At 38.1% G+C, this 17,429-nt stretch overlaps 1 protein-coding gene across 2 annotated transcripts in view; it reads left to right on the top strand.

Moving 5' to 3' along the window:
* The first annotated feature begins 5,870 nt into the window (after positions 1-5,870).
* LOC103143515 (ANTXR like) overlaps positions 5,871-17,429 on the top strand; it is a 31,832-nt gene continuing 20,273 nt past the window's right edge. The window contains exons 1-9 of one of the 2 annotated variants that reach the window (XM_016675505.1): positions 5,871-6,039; positions 7,152-7,223; positions 12,982-13,063; positions 13,186-13,216; positions 13,305-13,378; positions 13,499-13,567; positions 14,593-14,673; positions 15,265-15,325; positions 17,246-17,344. In XM_016675505.1, coding sequence (XP_016530991.1) covers positions 5,927-6,039; positions 7,152-7,223; positions 12,982-13,063; positions 13,186-13,216; positions 13,305-13,378; positions 13,499-13,567; positions 14,593-14,673; positions 15,265-15,325; positions 17,246-17,344 — 682 coding nt within the window. In that variant the 5' untranslated portion in view covers positions 5,871-5,926. Of the gene's footprint in view, positions 6,040-7,151; positions 7,224-9,812; positions 9,982-11,093; positions 11,166-12,981; positions 13,064-13,185; positions 13,217-13,304; positions 13,379-13,498; positions 13,568-14,592; positions 14,674-15,264; positions 15,326-17,245; positions 17,345-17,429 lie in introns of those variants that run through there. The other variant, XM_007560088.2, reaches the window with a different exon arrangement.

Raw genomic sequence — 17,429 nt, 5'->3', positions numbered from 1 at the left:
CCTTAAAAACAAAAAAACAAAACAAAAAAAAAAACCAGTTATCAACAGATCTGTATATCGGTGTATAAGTGTGAGTGCAAATGGGTGAATGTGACTGTAGCATAAAGCGCTTTGAGTCGTCAAAATGATTGGAAAAGTGCTACATAAGTTCAGTCCATTTACCATAAGATACATTAAAGACTCGTTGTTTCAACATGTCCTGGTTCTGGCTCTGGTTCTGCTCTGCATCCCCAGAACCAAACATGGAGGAGCAGCGTTCAACTTCTATGCACCACAAATCTGGAACAAACTCACAGAAAACTGCAAAACAGCTGAAACACTGAGTTCCTTTAAATCAATATTCACCTGTTAAGAGCTGCTTTTGATTAGTAGCAAGAGGAACATTGATCAGCATGACTGATGTGTATTTGTTTGATGAGTTTGATGATGGCATTTGGCATTTCCTGTTGGCACTAGACCATCATATAAAAAATGAAAATATGACCAATCAACCAACACATGGCTTTCCATGTAAACTGACAGACCAGATAGGGAAAGCATTCATGAGAAAATTAGCCAAGAAAGTCGTGTTTCGCCTCATATCCTGTTGTTGTACGTTGCCAAGTTAAAACTGTTTTAGCAATATAATCTAGACAGACTGTAAACCACATGCTTTAGCTTTCCTGTCTTAACTCCCGTTGCTATCTCGTGCTCCCAATCATTCCACTGGATCAACATCTGACCCCTCTCTAAAACACACATTGTGTGAATCATTTTCTGCCGGTTCAGCAATCCTAATCTCACCCAATCAGCAGAAAAAAAAGATGTATTTGAAATGATTGGATGTGTTTTTTTCACTGAGTCTTTGTAGACAGAAAAGGAGACGTGTGGATGATCCGTCCCTCTCCTTCAGTCAGTCTGTTCAGCATCACTGACCGGTTCTCGTGCGTAATGCCTCCCTTTTGATGCCACGGCGGCTTGGAAATCGCTGAATCGCACATATACATTATGCCGCACCAGAGGAATCTCAATAGATGCTAAAGCATATGATATGGGTTTTATCTGTTAAACTGAGCTTATGCAATATTTGATGATTGATTTGTTCTAAACTGACTGTTGAAAACAAGAAAAAAAATCATCATCAAAATGCCGTCAGATTCCTACAAAGTATGACTAAAACGAATGAAATTCATTTTCATAACTTTCTCTTCATCTTTTCTTAACACTTTGTAATGTCTTTATATTCTCCTTTTAAACCGTTTCAGGAAAAATGACAAGCACTGCAAAAGAAATACCCTTCTCAAAACAAGTAAAAAAAATATACAGATTTATTATAACAAATAAATCTATCAAAGGACTTACCACCTTTTATCAATATTGAAGAATTATTGACTTAAAACAAGTTCCCACGTTTTCCTAAAATGTTACTTTTATCTGAGCTTTGTCTTATTTCAACTGGCCTGAGATATTTGCACTAGAAACTAGGTAAAAAAAAACAAAAAAACTTGGTGAGATTTTGTGTTTTTTAGCTGTTAGAAGAATGACTCAACTGGGTTTTACAAACAGAAGCTAACATTTACAGTCTTCCTCATTTCCGCTCTTGGGATTACAGCCAATCAGTAGCAAGAAAAACAATTACTCCTGAAACGGCTGCTTTGCTATTGCCAGTCAATAGTGGCAAAGTGCCAAGGAATATTTTAGTAATGCCCTACAAAAATAACTGGGGAAAAAACTCTGAAGTGTGTTGTTTTTACAACATGGTGTCAAGTTACGAAAACTAACTTATGTGCATTTAATCTTAAATTTATGAGACATGAAGGGAAAGTTAGTTTGCACAACTTCAGAGTAAAAAAAAAGGGACGAGTAAAAAACTACAACAAAAAAAACCCCAGGGATAATCAGCACTCCAAAATATTCTGAAGATTTAATAAAGACAAAAACACACTGCGCCTCGGCTACATGACATCATCAGCTTGTTACAATCTGTCTATGGGCTTTCAGCCAATCAGAGGCAAGCAGGGCAATCAGCCTAAAGAAGAGACATCTGAGAAACGAGCACAATCAGTGGCAAACAACAATAACATTCAACATTCAGCACAAATAAATCCATAAAATCACAAAAATTATATAAAGCTGTTCAACACTAACTCTTTGTGAAGTTCTTTAGAGTTTACTGTCTGTAAATGTTTGCTGTAACATGACAAAATGTAAAAAATAAAGGTTGAATGTGAATGATGATGCTGGAACATTTTCTATTTTTGTTAGTAAAACAACCTATTTAATCAGTTTTAATATTTAATTTTTCCTTTTTTTACATTTTGTTGAAACTCACTGTGTCGTGACAGTATGTTAAAAGGCAAATATGAAAAAAAATATAAGTCTTCTGCCTTCTCCCAGTTCTAACTAGAAACAACCAATCAGAGACCAGAGGCGGGTCTTAGCACTGTCTTCCCTTTTCCTTCCTGATAGCAGAGCTTGTAGTGAATGCTAAGGCTAGCTAGCATAGCCACTGATGATGGTGGATAAATGGCTCTGCCGTAAATGTAAGTTGTTTCTCCAAACAGTAGCGCATTTAGCAGCGCATACTTCAGTTGATTGACAGCGCTAAGCCCCTCCTCCTGGCTTTGACTGGTTGTTTTTGACCAAGAGCGTAGCATTTCTTCAGACAGCAGTCACGGCACAGGGAGGCGGTGGAGGAGTTGGATTCTTCTCACAGATTATCTGTATCACTGTCACAACATTTTAACAAATATGTGAAAAACATATATATTTTTTTTTTATAAAAGTTACACATTGCAGCTTTAACCTTATCAGGGAGAAGTTAACTGAATCACTAGGAAGTGATTCTTGGCAGTGAGGAATCCCGATAAGCCAGCTGATTTAAAGCTAACATATATTTTTGGCGTACCAACTATCAGACTCCTCATCTCTCCCTTGATCTTCCCTTCTTTCCTTTTTTATTTCTTTTTGTTCAGCCCAAGTATTTCTAGACACGTGTTTTTCATTCTGTTCCTATCAAACACACTCTGTCGCCCCGTTTTCAGAAAACTGCTCCTGCATAACCTCACATTGCTCTCAGCTTGAGTTACTTTGTTGGCAAATTGGCCCACTGCTGATTCTTTAAACCTTTATTTTTTTTTCTTAATGCTTTGGGCCCACAAACCTTCAAAGCCACACAACGTCAGGTCGGATCATTAAAATTAGATCAAGAGATCTCAGCGGGAACTTAATGGGTTTTTCTCAAGACTCGCAAAACACAAGGAGCCACTTCCTTTCGCCCCCCGACGTTGTTTGGACAGGTGAGCGAAACTGCAAGCTAAGCCTCTGTCTCCACCTCAGACAGCCAGGCCGCTCCAACGCAAACAGCGGTGCAGTTAAAAGATAAGCAGAAGAAAACCAAAAGAGCGAGTCCTCAGCTTCGCCTCATGTTGCCTTAATACTCAGAGCTGATCCCTAACTCCTCTCTCAGATGTTGTCCACAGCTGATTTGCTCCTCTTTTTTTTCTTTCCGCTCTCCTCTGTTGCTATGATGGAACAAACGGCACAAGATGTTTGCGCCTGCTGTTATACTTCAGCTTCCTCGTGTCTGCGTCTGCAAGTCCTTTTGTGAATCTTTCTGTTTACGCTGCACATTTTGCTGAACTAAACCTGCTCTTTTACCCCCATGTTTTTTTGTTTTTTTTATCATTATTTTTTGCTAAGCTTGTAAAGTCTTTGCTCAGTCAGCCTGATTGGAATGTAAGGCCTTGATGTGGGTGAGCAGCTCATGTAATCAGGAAAGAAAACATGAGATTTTTCTTTTGTGCTGATTAGCCTTTCTAACCATCTGATTAAATTGAAACTTACATAAGGAGTACATGTTCTCCTGGGAAATCTTATATTTACGATGTTTAATTCCAGCCTGATGTCCAGCTCACTGCTTCTGGCTTCAAACTCTTATCTCCTTGTTTTCCTCTTTAAAGGTGAACATTCTGGTTAACATAAAGTTTTATAGTTGTGACTTCGTTACACAGCAATCCTAGCACTACAGACATAAACGCTGCTCTTGGAAAAAAAAAAAAAAACATCTGTAGAACTTTCTTAGCAAGCCTTAATGCAGTTCGTCAAAGTTGTATGTCAGGGTGACCGTTGCCACAGCCTCAATTTGACTTTATTTAAGAGGTAAAATCGATTTTAAGAAAATGTTTGTCGTTTTTGCTACCGTGAATCTTAGGAAGGTAAACTCACATGTGACTGTTGTAAAGGTGAAGTCACAAAGCTCCAGTTTAAGAACTTTTTTGTTCACTTTTGTGCAGACTTAATGTTTAATTTGAAAAGGAAGCAAAGTAGTTAAGTAATAAAAGCAGAGGCAGTTAAAAAAAACACATAAGGGAGTTTGAAATAAAAAGTAATGTCATCTGCATAAAGAGAAACCAAATGTGAAGCAAATATGAATGCCCTGAATGTACTCACATCTTTGGAGGGATATTACAAGAGGTTCAATGACTAAAACAACCTAGCATGGTCCTAGTTTAGTCTGAAACATTCAGGTTTTTTTAATTATTGGTGTAAAATAATCAAAATGGGATTGATGTAACTAACACAGTTCTATTCTTTCACAAGAACACACTCTGTCTGGCATGTCGTCTGAAAGTGTGTGAACAGTTTTACTTTCTAACAAAGCAGTTCTGCTTAGCTAAGCTTTGCTTAATGTGGTTACGTAAGCTACTCTCTACACAGCCTAACGCCTTCTTTTCTTTCACTCTTCGAATTTGGTCGCTTTGTTTGTTTCACAACTCTTAATCTCTGCCTCGTTAGTTAGTTAACAGGTGGTCCGTTTGCTAGCACGCCTGAAGCCCCTTCCTGTAAGGCTCTCAGCTAATAAAACTGCTGCAAACTCACAGAGCTAGTCTGGACAGAGGAAATGTAGGCCGCCTCTCAGGGAGACGTTTCGTAACAGTCCGGTTTTATAGAAGCTTTCCTGGGGAGACTAGCTCCTATTTACTCAGCCTTCAGGCGCCTTTTTGGTGATAAAGGGAGCTGCTAAATTAGACCCTAGATTTAACCACTTGCCTCTTTTCTCTATGTGTAGCTGGCAGCTAATGTGGTTCACGCTAATTATGATGCTACACAATATTTCCTTGTGTACTTAAACAGCTAAAATTCAAAGTTGATACTGTTTCTTTTAAAGTCTAGTGACAGCTAGCTTACTTTTGTAGCTGTTAGTTTTATGTTTTGTCAGTCATAGCTGCTAAATGTTTGATAAAATGTAATGACTAAGTCAAATTCATTTGTTGTTAGCTGTATTAATGCAAGTTGGAACTTTACTCCTGTACTGGAACTACTCTCATCAACAACCGCAAGTCAAAAAACAAGCAACTTCGCTAGTTGTTGTGCTAAGTGACGTGGCAAACTAGTTGTAGTGATAAATCGACATCAAAGGTTTTTTCTTTTGTTGTTTTTTTTATTTATTTTTCAGCATTCAAAGACTAAAGGTACATTTTCACAAACAGCTTGTCTTGAACTATGTGTGGAAATGAGATACAATCAAATATTTCTGCAACCTTTGCTACGTTTTACAAACATGGCGACCATATTGGATTTGACATTGGGGTCGCTCTGTGACCTCCAACTTTCCGACATGCTTTGACAACTTGTACAAAAAAAAGGAAGCCATAACAATAGTTTGACTTAAAGTGAAATATTTGACCATTGTGTTTCTCCTTGCATATTTCCAGCTTGTTCTTTACACTGTGGATGTTTTGAGCCTCAGTTGCTCTTGGCCAGCCACGCTGTAATTTTCCTGTTTAAACGCTTTGCCATATGGAGCTCAGTCTGTTCGATGGCTTAAAGTGAACTATTTTTGTGGTTCCCAGTGCTGCTTTGGTAAGACACATCTTACAATAGTATGAGGTAGCTGTGGAGTATATGGAAGTTATCGCCTACGTAGAGATACAGAGAAAACTTTATGATGTTTCTCACATTCATTTGTGCTCTCCCGTTCTGCAGGTCTGGCAGTGTGATTGGCCACTGGAATGAAATCTTTGAATTCGTGAAGAACTTGGCAGAGAAGTTTAAAAGGTAAGAGATTCTTCACAAGCATGTCCGCGATCGCATAGTCTTGTTAAAGTAAGCCGGCAGAGAAGCATTAAACAGGGTTTAATTGGTGGGTAGCCAATGTGTAAAACTTCATTGTTGGTGTCCTGACAGCTTCTGACTTCCTGGTTAAAGAATCTATTGTTACAGGAAAACACACCTTACTAACTTGGTAAACAAAACTTTATACTTCCCACACCAGTAAATAAAAACAGACCAATTCAAACCAACGCCTCTTGTTGGTTTGGTTGCTTTCAGACACTGGAGGTTTTTGGGCCTTAAATACAATAAGCATTATTGGGTTTATATCCTAACATTTGTCTAAAGATTCTGTTCAACGAATTCAACTTGTTTTTGTTCAATAAATCATTTAATAAATTTAAATTCACACATTAAAAACAAGCCGTACAGATTTTGGGCCGTCTTTTTTCCTTTCTTTTTTTTTTCCTGCTTTGTTTTTGCCAAATACTACCTCCTCGTTTCTCCTTGGCCGAAGGATCCATTTAGAGCAGAGATCTGTTCTTCCCCCAAAGTTTCATCTTTAAATAAACACGACGGAGAAGCACGAACAACAACAATCCTTTAGCTTGCCGTCTGTCATAAACAATACCGCGTCCACCTCAGAGGCTTGGAACCTATCAGCAAAACTTTCCCCAAACAGACTTCATCTACAAATAAACACAAATTCACATGTTGAGATGCTGTGACATAGTTTTCATATCAAAACTAGGTCACTGCCTGTCACTGGGGGTTTGGTTCCTGCCCTCTGGTACAACTCTGTCCATGTTATCATTGTATTCCTGTATATTCAGAGTGACTTGCACAATTATGCTCCTTAAAATTTTTCAGGTTTTGTCCCATTCCAACCGCAAATGTCAGACCACACCTCATTTGTAAATAGAGCTTTTAATTTCAGTATAAATCCAGCAGTTCTTCAAAAACAGGTCTGTTTGAGGAAAGCAGCAAGAAAACACATGAATCTTTCTGTCGGTGACATCATACTCAGATTGTTGGCATGGTTTGTTCCACAGCTAACTGCTTTGTGTGTTTATATATTCTAACGTTTTGTTTTTTTTCTCTTCCCTTCCCCGTTCCAGTCCCATGCTGAGGATGTCCTTCATAACATTCAGCTCCAGAGCGTCCACCATCATGAAGCTAACAGAAAACAGGTGATTTCACTTGCCTCTAACTTCACTGGTAATATTTTAATAGAAATTCATTTACTGGGATTAACTGTAACTGTTATATAAAAGCAATTAAAAGCAGACTGTGTCCATCGCTGAGGACGTTGTTTCCTTTTTCACATGCTGGCACAATGTGAGGTTTTAATTAAAGATCTCTGAGATGTCAAACTACTAGAGGAGGAGCAGAAATCCCCCCTTTAAAAAAACAAACAAAAAAAACATGAATTTACCTCTCCCTCTGACGGATAAACTAGGTCATTTATATTTTCTACACTGTTCTTTTTCCCCTACTACTTCCTCTATTTTAAAGGTCAGCTCTACAACTTGAACTCATCAGAAAATCCCCTCTTTTAAGCTGGGAAACGCAAATGACAGATTGATGGCAGATTTCACTCCCAAGCTCCGTCATTGTCCCCAGTTTGTGTGGACAGTTTGTGCCGATCCCTCGACCCTTACAGTGTTTGCGGTGAACTCGTCCAGGTTGTTAAAACATCGAACCGCACAAAGAGGCTGAAGTAATATTATAGCTAGCCAGTGGTTAAACTTGCCAGTTAAAAATCATGCTGTATTTCCTCTACGGTAAAACTCCACGATCGGCTCCAAAATCACATCTGGTTCGTTTTTATGTGAGCCTTTAAAGTTCTATTTTATTTTTTTTTATGGAAAACATTTTTTTTCTACAAAGTTTGCTGCAAGTGAAGGTTAAAGCACTAAAGCTTTTACATGTTATAACATGTGGCACAGTGTGTAAAGTTACACACTCAAAATTTAAAGGATTTTTTTGTCTATCTTGCTAGGTGGTTGCTTTAACATTTAGCTAAATGTCTCAATAGGTGTAGTTAAATATTTAAGTAAACGTCTAAATTGTTAGACGAAGTATATGTTGCAAACAAGTGACGGTGAAAACTACCTCAAAAACATCAGAAAATATTGCTGTAAAATTTTTTACAAAAACCTAATTTTCCAATTCTCTACCACATTTTACCAACTGATTGCAATTGACTGGACATACAGATTATATATGCCAACTATGTTTTCTTAAAAAAGTCATTTACGAATCAGCCTTTGCTTACAAAGTTTCCACTATGACAAAAAATTAACATCAGTGCCATGTATATGCAGTAAATTAAGTTTTCAATTAATATCACATGGTCTACATTATTATTGCTACTGTGTGATACTTCTGGATGCTGCGATCTCTATCCAGCTCTCCTGATAGCAACAGATATTTCATTTCAAGCAGAGTTTCTGCCTAGCACTCATTAAAATTGAGTTAATATGCTAGCATTAGCTTAGCAGCAAGACTGTAAAAGCATTGAAATGACTTGATGATTAATTGAAAGTTAGTCAACACCAAATTGAAAAAAAGTTGGAAAAATTACCTAANCTACTCTCTACACAGCCTAACGCCTTCTTTTCTTTCACTCTTCGAATTTGGTCGCTTTGTTTGTTTCACAACTCTTAATCTCTGCCTCGTTAGTTAGTTAACAGGTGGTCCGTTTGCTAGCACGCCTGAAGCCCCTTCCTGTAAGGCTCTCAGCTAATAAAACTGCTGCAAACTCACAGAGCTAGTCTGGACAGAGGAAATGTAGGCCGCCTCTCAGGGAGACATTTCGTAACAGTCCAGTTTTATAGAAGCTTTCCTGGGGAGACTAGCTCCTATTTACTCAGCCTTCAGGCGCCGTTTTGGTGATAAAGGGAGCCGCTAAATTAGACCCTAGATTTAACCACTTGCCTCTTTTCTCTATGTGTAGCTGGCAGCTAATGTGGTTCACGCTAATTATGATGCTACACAAGATTTCCTTGTGTACTTAAACAGCTAAAATTCAAAGTTGATACTGTTTCTTTTAAAGTTTAGTGACAGCTAGCTTACTTTTGTAGCTGTTAGTTTTATGTTTTGTCAATCATAGCTGCTAAATGTTTGATAAAATGTAATGACTAAGTCAAATTCATTTGTTGTTAGCTGTATTAATGCAAGTTGGAACTTTACTCCTGTACTGGAACTACTCTCATCAACAACCGCAAGTCAAAAAACAAGCAACTTCGCTAGTTGTTGTGCTAAGTGACGTGGCAAACTAGTTGTAGTGATAAATCGACATCAAAGGTTTTTTCTTTTGTTGTTTTTTTTATTTATTTTTCAGCATTCAAAGACTAAAGGTACATTTTCACAAACAGGTTGTCTTGAACTATGTGTGGAAATGAGATACAATCAAATATTTCTGCAACCTTTGCTACGTTTTACAAACATGGCGACCATATTGGATTTGACATTGGGGTCGCTCTGTGACCTCCAACTTTCCGACATGCTTTGACAACTTGTACAAAAAAAAGGAAGCCATAACAATAGTTTGACTTAAAGTGAAATATTTGACCATTGTGTTTCTCCTTGCATATTTCCAGCTTGTTCTTTACACTGTGGATGTTTTGAGCCTCAGTTGCTCTTGGCCAGCCACGCTGTAATTTTCCTGTTTAAACGCTTTGCCATATGGAGCTCAGTCTGTTCGATGGCTTAAAGTGAACTATTTTTGTGGTTCCCAGTGCTGCTTTGGTAAGACACATCTTACAATAGTATGAGGTAGCTGTGGAGTATATGGAAGTTATCGCCTACGTAGAGATACAGAGAAAACTTTATGATGTTTCTCACATTCATTTGTGCTCTCCCGTTCTGCAGGTCTGGCAGTGTGATTGGCCACTGGAATGAAATCTTTGAATTCGTGAAGAACTTGGCAGAGAAGTTTAAAAGGTAAGAGATTCTTCACAAGCATGTCCGCGATCGCATAGTCTTGTTAAAGTAAGCCGGCAGAGAAGCATTAAACAGGGTTTAATCGGTGGGTGGCCAATGTGTAAAACTTCATTGTTGGTGTCCTGACAGCTTCTGACTTCCTGGTTAAAGAATCTATTGTTACAGGAAAACACACCTTACTAACTTGGTAAACAAAACGTTATACCTCCCACACCAGCAAATAAATACAGACCAATTCAAACCAACGCCTCTTGTTGGTTTGGTTGCTTTCAGACACTGGAGGTTTTTGGGCCTTAAATACAATAAGCATTATTGGGTTTATATCCTAACATTTGTCTAAAGATTCTGTTCAACGAATTCAACTTGTTTTTGTTCAATAAATCATTTAATAAATTTAAATTCACACATTAAAAACAAGCCGTACAGATTTTGGGCCGTCTTTTTTCCTTTCTTTTTTTTTTCCTGCTTTGTTTTTGCCAAATACTACCTCCTCGTTTCTCCTTGGCCGAAGGATCCATTTAGAGCAGAGATCTGTTCTTCCCCCAAAGTTTCATCTTTAAATAAACACGACGGAGAAGCACGAACAACAACAATCCTTTAGCTTGCCGTCTGTCATAAACAATACCGCGTCCACCTCGCAGGCTTGGAACCTATCAGCAAAACTTTCCCCAAACAGACTTCGTCTACAAATAAACACAAATTCACATGTTGAGATGCTGTGACATAGTTTTCATATCAAAACTAGGTCACTGCCTGTCACTGGGGGTTTGGTTCCTGCCCTCTGGTACAACTCTGTCCATGTTATCATTGTATTCCTGTATATTCAGAGTGACTTGCTCAATTATGCTCCTTAAAATTTTTCAGGTTTTGTCCCATTCCAACCGCAAATGTCAGACCACACCTCATTTGTAAATAGAGCTTTTAATTTCAGTATAAATCCAGCAGTTCTTCAAAAACAGGTCTGTTTGAGGAAAGCAGCAAGAAAACACATGAATCTTTCTGTCGGTGACATCATACTCAGATTGTTGGCACGGTTTGTTCCACAGCTAACTGCTTTGTGTGTTTATATATTCTAACGTTTTGTTTTTTTTCTCTTCCCTTCCCCGTTCCAGTCCCATGCTGAGGATGTCCTTCATAACATTCAGCTCCAGAGCGTCCACCATCATGAAGCTAACAGAAAACAGGTGATTTCACTTGCCTCTAACTTCACTGGTAATATTTTAATAGAAATTCATTTACTGGGATTAACTGTAACTGTTATATAAAAGCAATTAAAAGCAGACTGTGTCCATCGCTGAGGACGTTGTTTCCTTTTTCACATGCTGGCACAATGTGAGGTTTTAATTAAAGATCTCTGAGATGTCAAACTACTAGAGGAGGAGCAGAAATCCCCCCTTTAAAAAAACAAACAAAAAAAACATGAATTTACCTCTCCCTCTGACGGATAAACTAGGTCATTTATATTTTCTACACTGTTCTTTTTCCCCTACTACTTCCTCTATTTTAAAGGTCAGCTCTACAACTTGAACTCATCAGAAAATCCCCTCTTTTAAGCTGGGAAACGCAAATGACAGATTGATGGCAGATTTCACTCCCAAGCTCCGTCATTGTCCCCAGTTTGTGTGGACAGTTTGTGCCGATCCCTCGACCCTTACAGTGTTTGCGGTGAACTCGTCCAGGTTGTTAAAACATCGAACCGCACAAAGAGGCTGAAGTAATATTATAGCTAGCCAGTGGTTAAACTTGCCAGTTAAAAATCATGCTGTATTTCCTCTACGGTAAAACTCCACAATCGGCTCCAAAATCACATCTGGTTCGTTTTTATGTGAGCCTTTAAAGTTCTATTTTATTTTTTTTTATGGAAAACATTTTTTTTCTACAAAGTTTGCTGCAAGTGAAGGTTAAAGCACTAAAGCTTTTACATGTTATAACATGTGGCACAGTGTGTAAAGTTACACACTCAAAATTTAAAGGATTTTTTTGTCTATCTTGCTAGGTGGTTGCTTTAACATTTAGCTAAATGTCTCAATAGGTGTAGTTAAATATTTAAGTAAACGTCTAAATTGTTAGACGAAGTTGTAACCATATATGTTGCAAACAAGTGACGGTGAAAACTACCTCAAAAACATCAGAAAATATTGCTGTAAAATTTTTTACAAAAACCTAATTTTCCAATTCTCTACCACATTTTACCAACTGATTGCAATTGACTGGACATACAGATTATATATGCCAACTATGTTTTCTTAAAAAAGTCATTTACGAATCAGCCTTTGCTTACAAAGTTTCCACTATGACAAAAAATTAACATCAGTGCCATGTATATGCAGTAAATTAAGTTTTCAATTAATATCACATGGTCTACATTATTATTGCTACTGTGTGATACTTCTGGATGCTGCGATCTCTATCCAGCTCTCCTGATAGCAACAGATATTTCATTTCAAGCAGAGTTTCTGCCTAGTGCTCATTAAAATTGAGTTAACATGCTAGTATTAGCTTAGCAGCAAGACTGTAAAAGCATTGAAATGACTTGATGATTAATTGAAAGTTAGTCAACACCAAATTGAAAAAAAGTTGGAAAAATTACCTAAAATTTCCAGACTGTAATAATATAATATTTTATCATTATTATTAAACCTTAATATTGATTGATTGTGTCAGTATAAAGGTATAATAAATCTATTGTGTTTTCAGATTTAAAAAATGGTGTCCAAAATACAATTCTACTAGGCATCTGCTTGACAACGCTTCTTGTTTAAAAAATACTGGCTATGCAAAGCGGGGCCACAAGGATCTTTGTGGGAGCCACAGGAATACCTGATAAATACACTTAGATCATTTAACAAACCAATCATTTCCAAAATGAAATTTAAATGATTCCTAGTTGCAAAAGCAAGAAACTGCAGACAAAAAAACAGACAGAATATTTAACTATTTCACAGGAAAAGTACATGATTAACTTTGCGATTTGACCCCAGCTGTTTTTCTGCTCTACAGAGTGACTATCCAAAAGGGCCTGAATGCTCTGAGGAAAGAGAAACCTGGTGGGGATACTCTGATGGACCTGGGGCTGCAGAGTGTAAGCAGGCATTGTAACACACACATTAAAACACACAATAAGTAATTCAGGACAAATTAAAAGCTTTTTAGGACTGCCTGCTAAAATCTCCTCTAACAAAGAACATGTCTGTCTGCTTAAAGGCAAACGACCAGATACGCAAGGAAAACTTTGGTGAGTAGCTGACGTCTTCAGTGTCGTCATACATTTCTGCAGTTTACTTTGAATCTTAAAGTTATGGCTCTTTGCTCATATCTTTCAGGGACAGCCAGTGTGATCATCGCTCTGACAGATGGTGACCTGCAAGAGCAGCAGCTCTTCAATGCACAACAGCAGGTAAGAAATCCGTACTCTGTCTAATATCCAACTATCTTCAATCAGGAACTACCACAAAGAGCTAACCTGGAGAGACGAGTTCTGTCCTCACATGACTTTTTGTCTGTACTCTTCCGACAGGCAGAGGAAGCCAGACGTCTGGGAGCGATCGTGTACTGTGTTGGTGTCAAAGACTTTAATGAAACACAGGTAAGGAAGTTGTAAGATGAGGCTCTCCTCTAAAGTGACTCTAATATAAAAAGAAAATTAGAATAGCAAGCAGTTGTGAAGGGGTCCAAGCCTCTGTTAGCAGTCCAAACCCAGGCACATTTCCCACAAACATGGTCTCAACCAGGTGGACTTAATACATCATTGGCCAAAACGAACCCATACCAGCCACTGAAGTGGCATAGGAACGGTTCAGTCAGCTTTATAGACTCAGCACTTCATAAATTGAAAAAGTAAAGTTCAATACAGATGAAGGTAGATTAAAATAAATTACTTGAGAAAGGTGTTTTTGGACTTGAGAGTTTTTCTGTTTTCCTGAGTTTTTCCTAACGGTGTCTTTGGATGCTTGAAAAAGCCTTTTATGGTGGGGTGCTTTTACTGCCTCCTACTTCTCAGCCAGCACTGAGCTAAGAAGTAGTTTCAACTAATAAGTCTTTCCACTGAGAACGGTAGCTACAATAATTCATTTACCATAGATTTGCAGCAGTTGCTTAAATAAAAAAGAAAAGGAAAATTTCCCAAATCTAATCAGATGTTCTAAGTTTAGTACAAGTTATATTTTTTGTGCCTCTAAATTGAAAAAAAAACTTCATAACCACCAAGCATTATTATGTAATACAGTATTGTTTCCAAATAAAAGCACAAATTCCAACAATAGGTGCAAATTTATTTCAATAGTTGAAAGAGACCCAGACAGCAATGGACTTTAGACCATAAATTTAGTTTTGATACAATAATTTATGGTTTTGAGGATATAGGTACAGTTGTTGCTATAGCTCCTTCTACTGACAAACAATAGTAAATCAGTGAGAAGATTTGTAGATACTGTATTGATGTTCGATTAACAAACCAGTGTAGGTTTGTTATAAATATTGATTTTCTGAGTGAGTATCTGTTTTTGAAGGTTTTTTTTAAATAAATATTTTCTTAAAAAGTAATTTTCTTCATTTGTTCATCACTTTCCTCTTTGCATGTTCTTTTTTGTCTTTCTCTCTCACCAACTCTAGCTGGCCACCATTGCGGACACCATAGAGCATGTGTTTCCTGTGCTAGGAGGGTTCCTTGCCCTTAGGGGTGTCATCGACTCGGTAACCTAACTCCTCTCTACTGTAAAAGTCTACTGTACATCCAACTGTGACACTGAGAATTCAGACATCTAGGGGGTGGGAGGTAAAAGAACAGTCAGTGGAGAAGATGAACACCTTAGGGTGTTCCTTGGTCACCCTAAGGAACAGAGGAACAGTCTCTGGTGGCTGCAAACCCTCCTGGAACAGGGGTTCAGGAGGGAGCAGGGGTACCTGGGGCACCCTAGGGGTTCAAGAAGAGTCAAAGATGGAGGCAAACCCTCCTGGTGCCCCTCTACACATACAAGAACACTCACTAGTGGAGGCGATGCCATCTGGGTCACCCTAAGGAGTAGAGGAACAGTGTCTGGGGGCGGTGAATCTTTTGGGATCCCTCAGAAAACACTGGAGCCTAATGTAGGTTGGCAAAATCTTAAGGAGGTGATTTAGCTTTGACCGCCACCCCCCACCCAGGGCTTTGGATACTCGAGACATGACAAATTTTGCTTTAGTGCCAAAACAGTTTTCAAGAGCTCTAAAAAAGCCATTAAATTTTGCAAGCACATTACAATTATTATGTGTGTTCCTAAATCACTGCTGCCTTTACTTTTTCAGATTATCAAGAAATCCTGTATTGAAATATTGGCAGCAGAGCCGTCGAGTGTGTGTGCTGGAGGTGGGTAATTGGAAAAACACACTCTCAGAAAGGCATACACACAATAAATGGGTCTCTCTTGAGTTTATGAGACAAATGCCGTCATTGAATTCACCCATGAACTACGGTCATTTCAATAGGAAGCATTTTGGTTTGGCTTCCTTCTTTTATGACTATCCCAGACTGAAAAATGACCACATGCAGCCTGAAGGGTCACTTACCGGAAATCTGCTTCGATGGGGGACTACAGCAGGAGTAACATCACTGGGTCACATTAAATGTAATGACCGTGAGAACAGCGCTGCAGTTACAGGAGATTAACTGGAGATGAAATGTACAGTAGACATCCTTCAGTGTAATACCATCGGAGAGAGCGTAAAACCATTATTGAAAAATAAGTCGGATAATAAATAGCTCAAATGAACAGATGAAAACCGGGGTTAATGATATGTGTAAGGGTAAAAGCAGAGGAGCTGTCTGATTTTTGCATCTGCTTCTGTTTTGTATTCCATGTAACATGGAATTACCAAACCATTTAATAATTAGCCAAGGGAAATTTATTTTGTTTCCTTTCCCATGATGTTAGTTTCCTTTAACATTGTAATACTGGATCACATGTGATTTGTGCTTCTTCTCTAAGAAAACATGCTTTTTTTTTCCTTGCCTCATTCATTCTGTTACTGTTTTTGTCCTTCCTCCTCCAATATGGTCATTAAAATATAAGAATATGCAAAGTTTCCCCCAGAAAACTTGCTAAGCCCGGAGGTTGGGCACTAGGGCAGTCATTCATCCAGTGGCCCGTCATGTTTTTGAGTTAAAAAATGTTTAAAGTTGACAGGAAATTTGAAAATATCACTTGATAATTATGTTATTGAAAAACTGGAAGATTAATACCTGAACACCAACTATAAAACCTTAAAAAATATAAACATTTTAAAAAGACTTGAATAAATATGCAGTGGTTAGCCTGGTAGGGGCACAAGTAAAGCCTGGTGGCCTAACAGGCTTATAATACACTAGGGGAAACCCTGAGTATGCCTACATATTAGGGTAGTCACGATAGAAAAATTTTCAACATGACACTCGATGCAACTTGTTATATCGCATCAATCTTTTTACAAAGGGTTTTCTCTGACAAAGATGAAAGAAATATAACCAGTTAAGTATGACGACATTTTCAGTACTGTTATCTGGAAAAGCTAAAGTGGTTTTTAAAGAGTGAGGAATGTTGTATTCACACAGCTCATCCCCAGTTAAATAACATTGCAGATGTTTCTTTACTACAGTAGTTCTTACAATGCAAACAGCAGTCCACTTCAGAAAATGTTGTTCTTAAAATGTAAACAATGCTTTTTACAGTGTAAAACAAGGATTTGTTCCATGCTAATGTGTTCCACAGCAGCCCTGTTCAGATTGTGTGTTTCTGGTAACTTTGCATCATTTTGGTGGCCTATTACTGACAGCAGGGAAGGCTGCAGATGGTTCAGATTAGTTGCTACAATTGGATGGGTAGACCGTTTGTTAATTTTTAGTCATTTTACTATCAGCCACATTAGCCTCTAGTTCCTTTACTACTGGATAAGAAGCAGGTATGTGGTTCATTAAGATTCTTTGCTATTTTCTATCCATACTTAGCCATCTAGAAGCTGCTGTTTAAATAAATAAATGTTTTTTTACACCTTTAAAGTTGTAGATAGAGGAGTTTTACTTGCCTGTTTGAACCCCTCTCAAACATTAAAGCGTACCCATCGTCTTGTCCTGGTTGCCAGCAACGCGTTTGCTTTTGCCTCTTTCACTACAGAGGGCTCTCCTTGAAAAATGCTTGCCATGTTATTGGAGCTGATTCCCTGTGTTTTGTTTATTTGTGTCTACCTTAGTGAGTCATATTTTGTGAAATCTTTCATATTATAAAAATGACAAACATGATGTTTGTGCAACCAGAGACATTTCAAGCCGTGGTGAGGGGAAACGGATTCCTCCACGCAAGAAACATCGACCAGGTGCTCTGCAGCTTCAAAATCAACGATACCATCACAGTCAGTGAGTAGACCTGCTCTGGGCTTGTTGGCTTTTTTTTTTTATAAATAGAACAGTCAGTAATAAAGTTCAGCTGGTTTTCTACAAT

The sequence above is a fragment of the Poecilia formosa genome, unplaced genomic scaffold (assembly GCF_000485575.1).
Source record: "Poecilia formosa unplaced genomic scaffold, Poecilia_formosa-5.1.2 Scaffold4, whole genome shotgun sequence".
Taxonomy (NCBI): Eukaryota; Metazoa; Chordata; class Actinopteri; order Cyprinodontiformes; family Poeciliidae; genus Poecilia; species Poecilia formosa.
The sequence above is the reverse complement of the archived record's forward strand: the minus strand, read 5'-3'. Positions and strand labels throughout refer to the sequence as shown.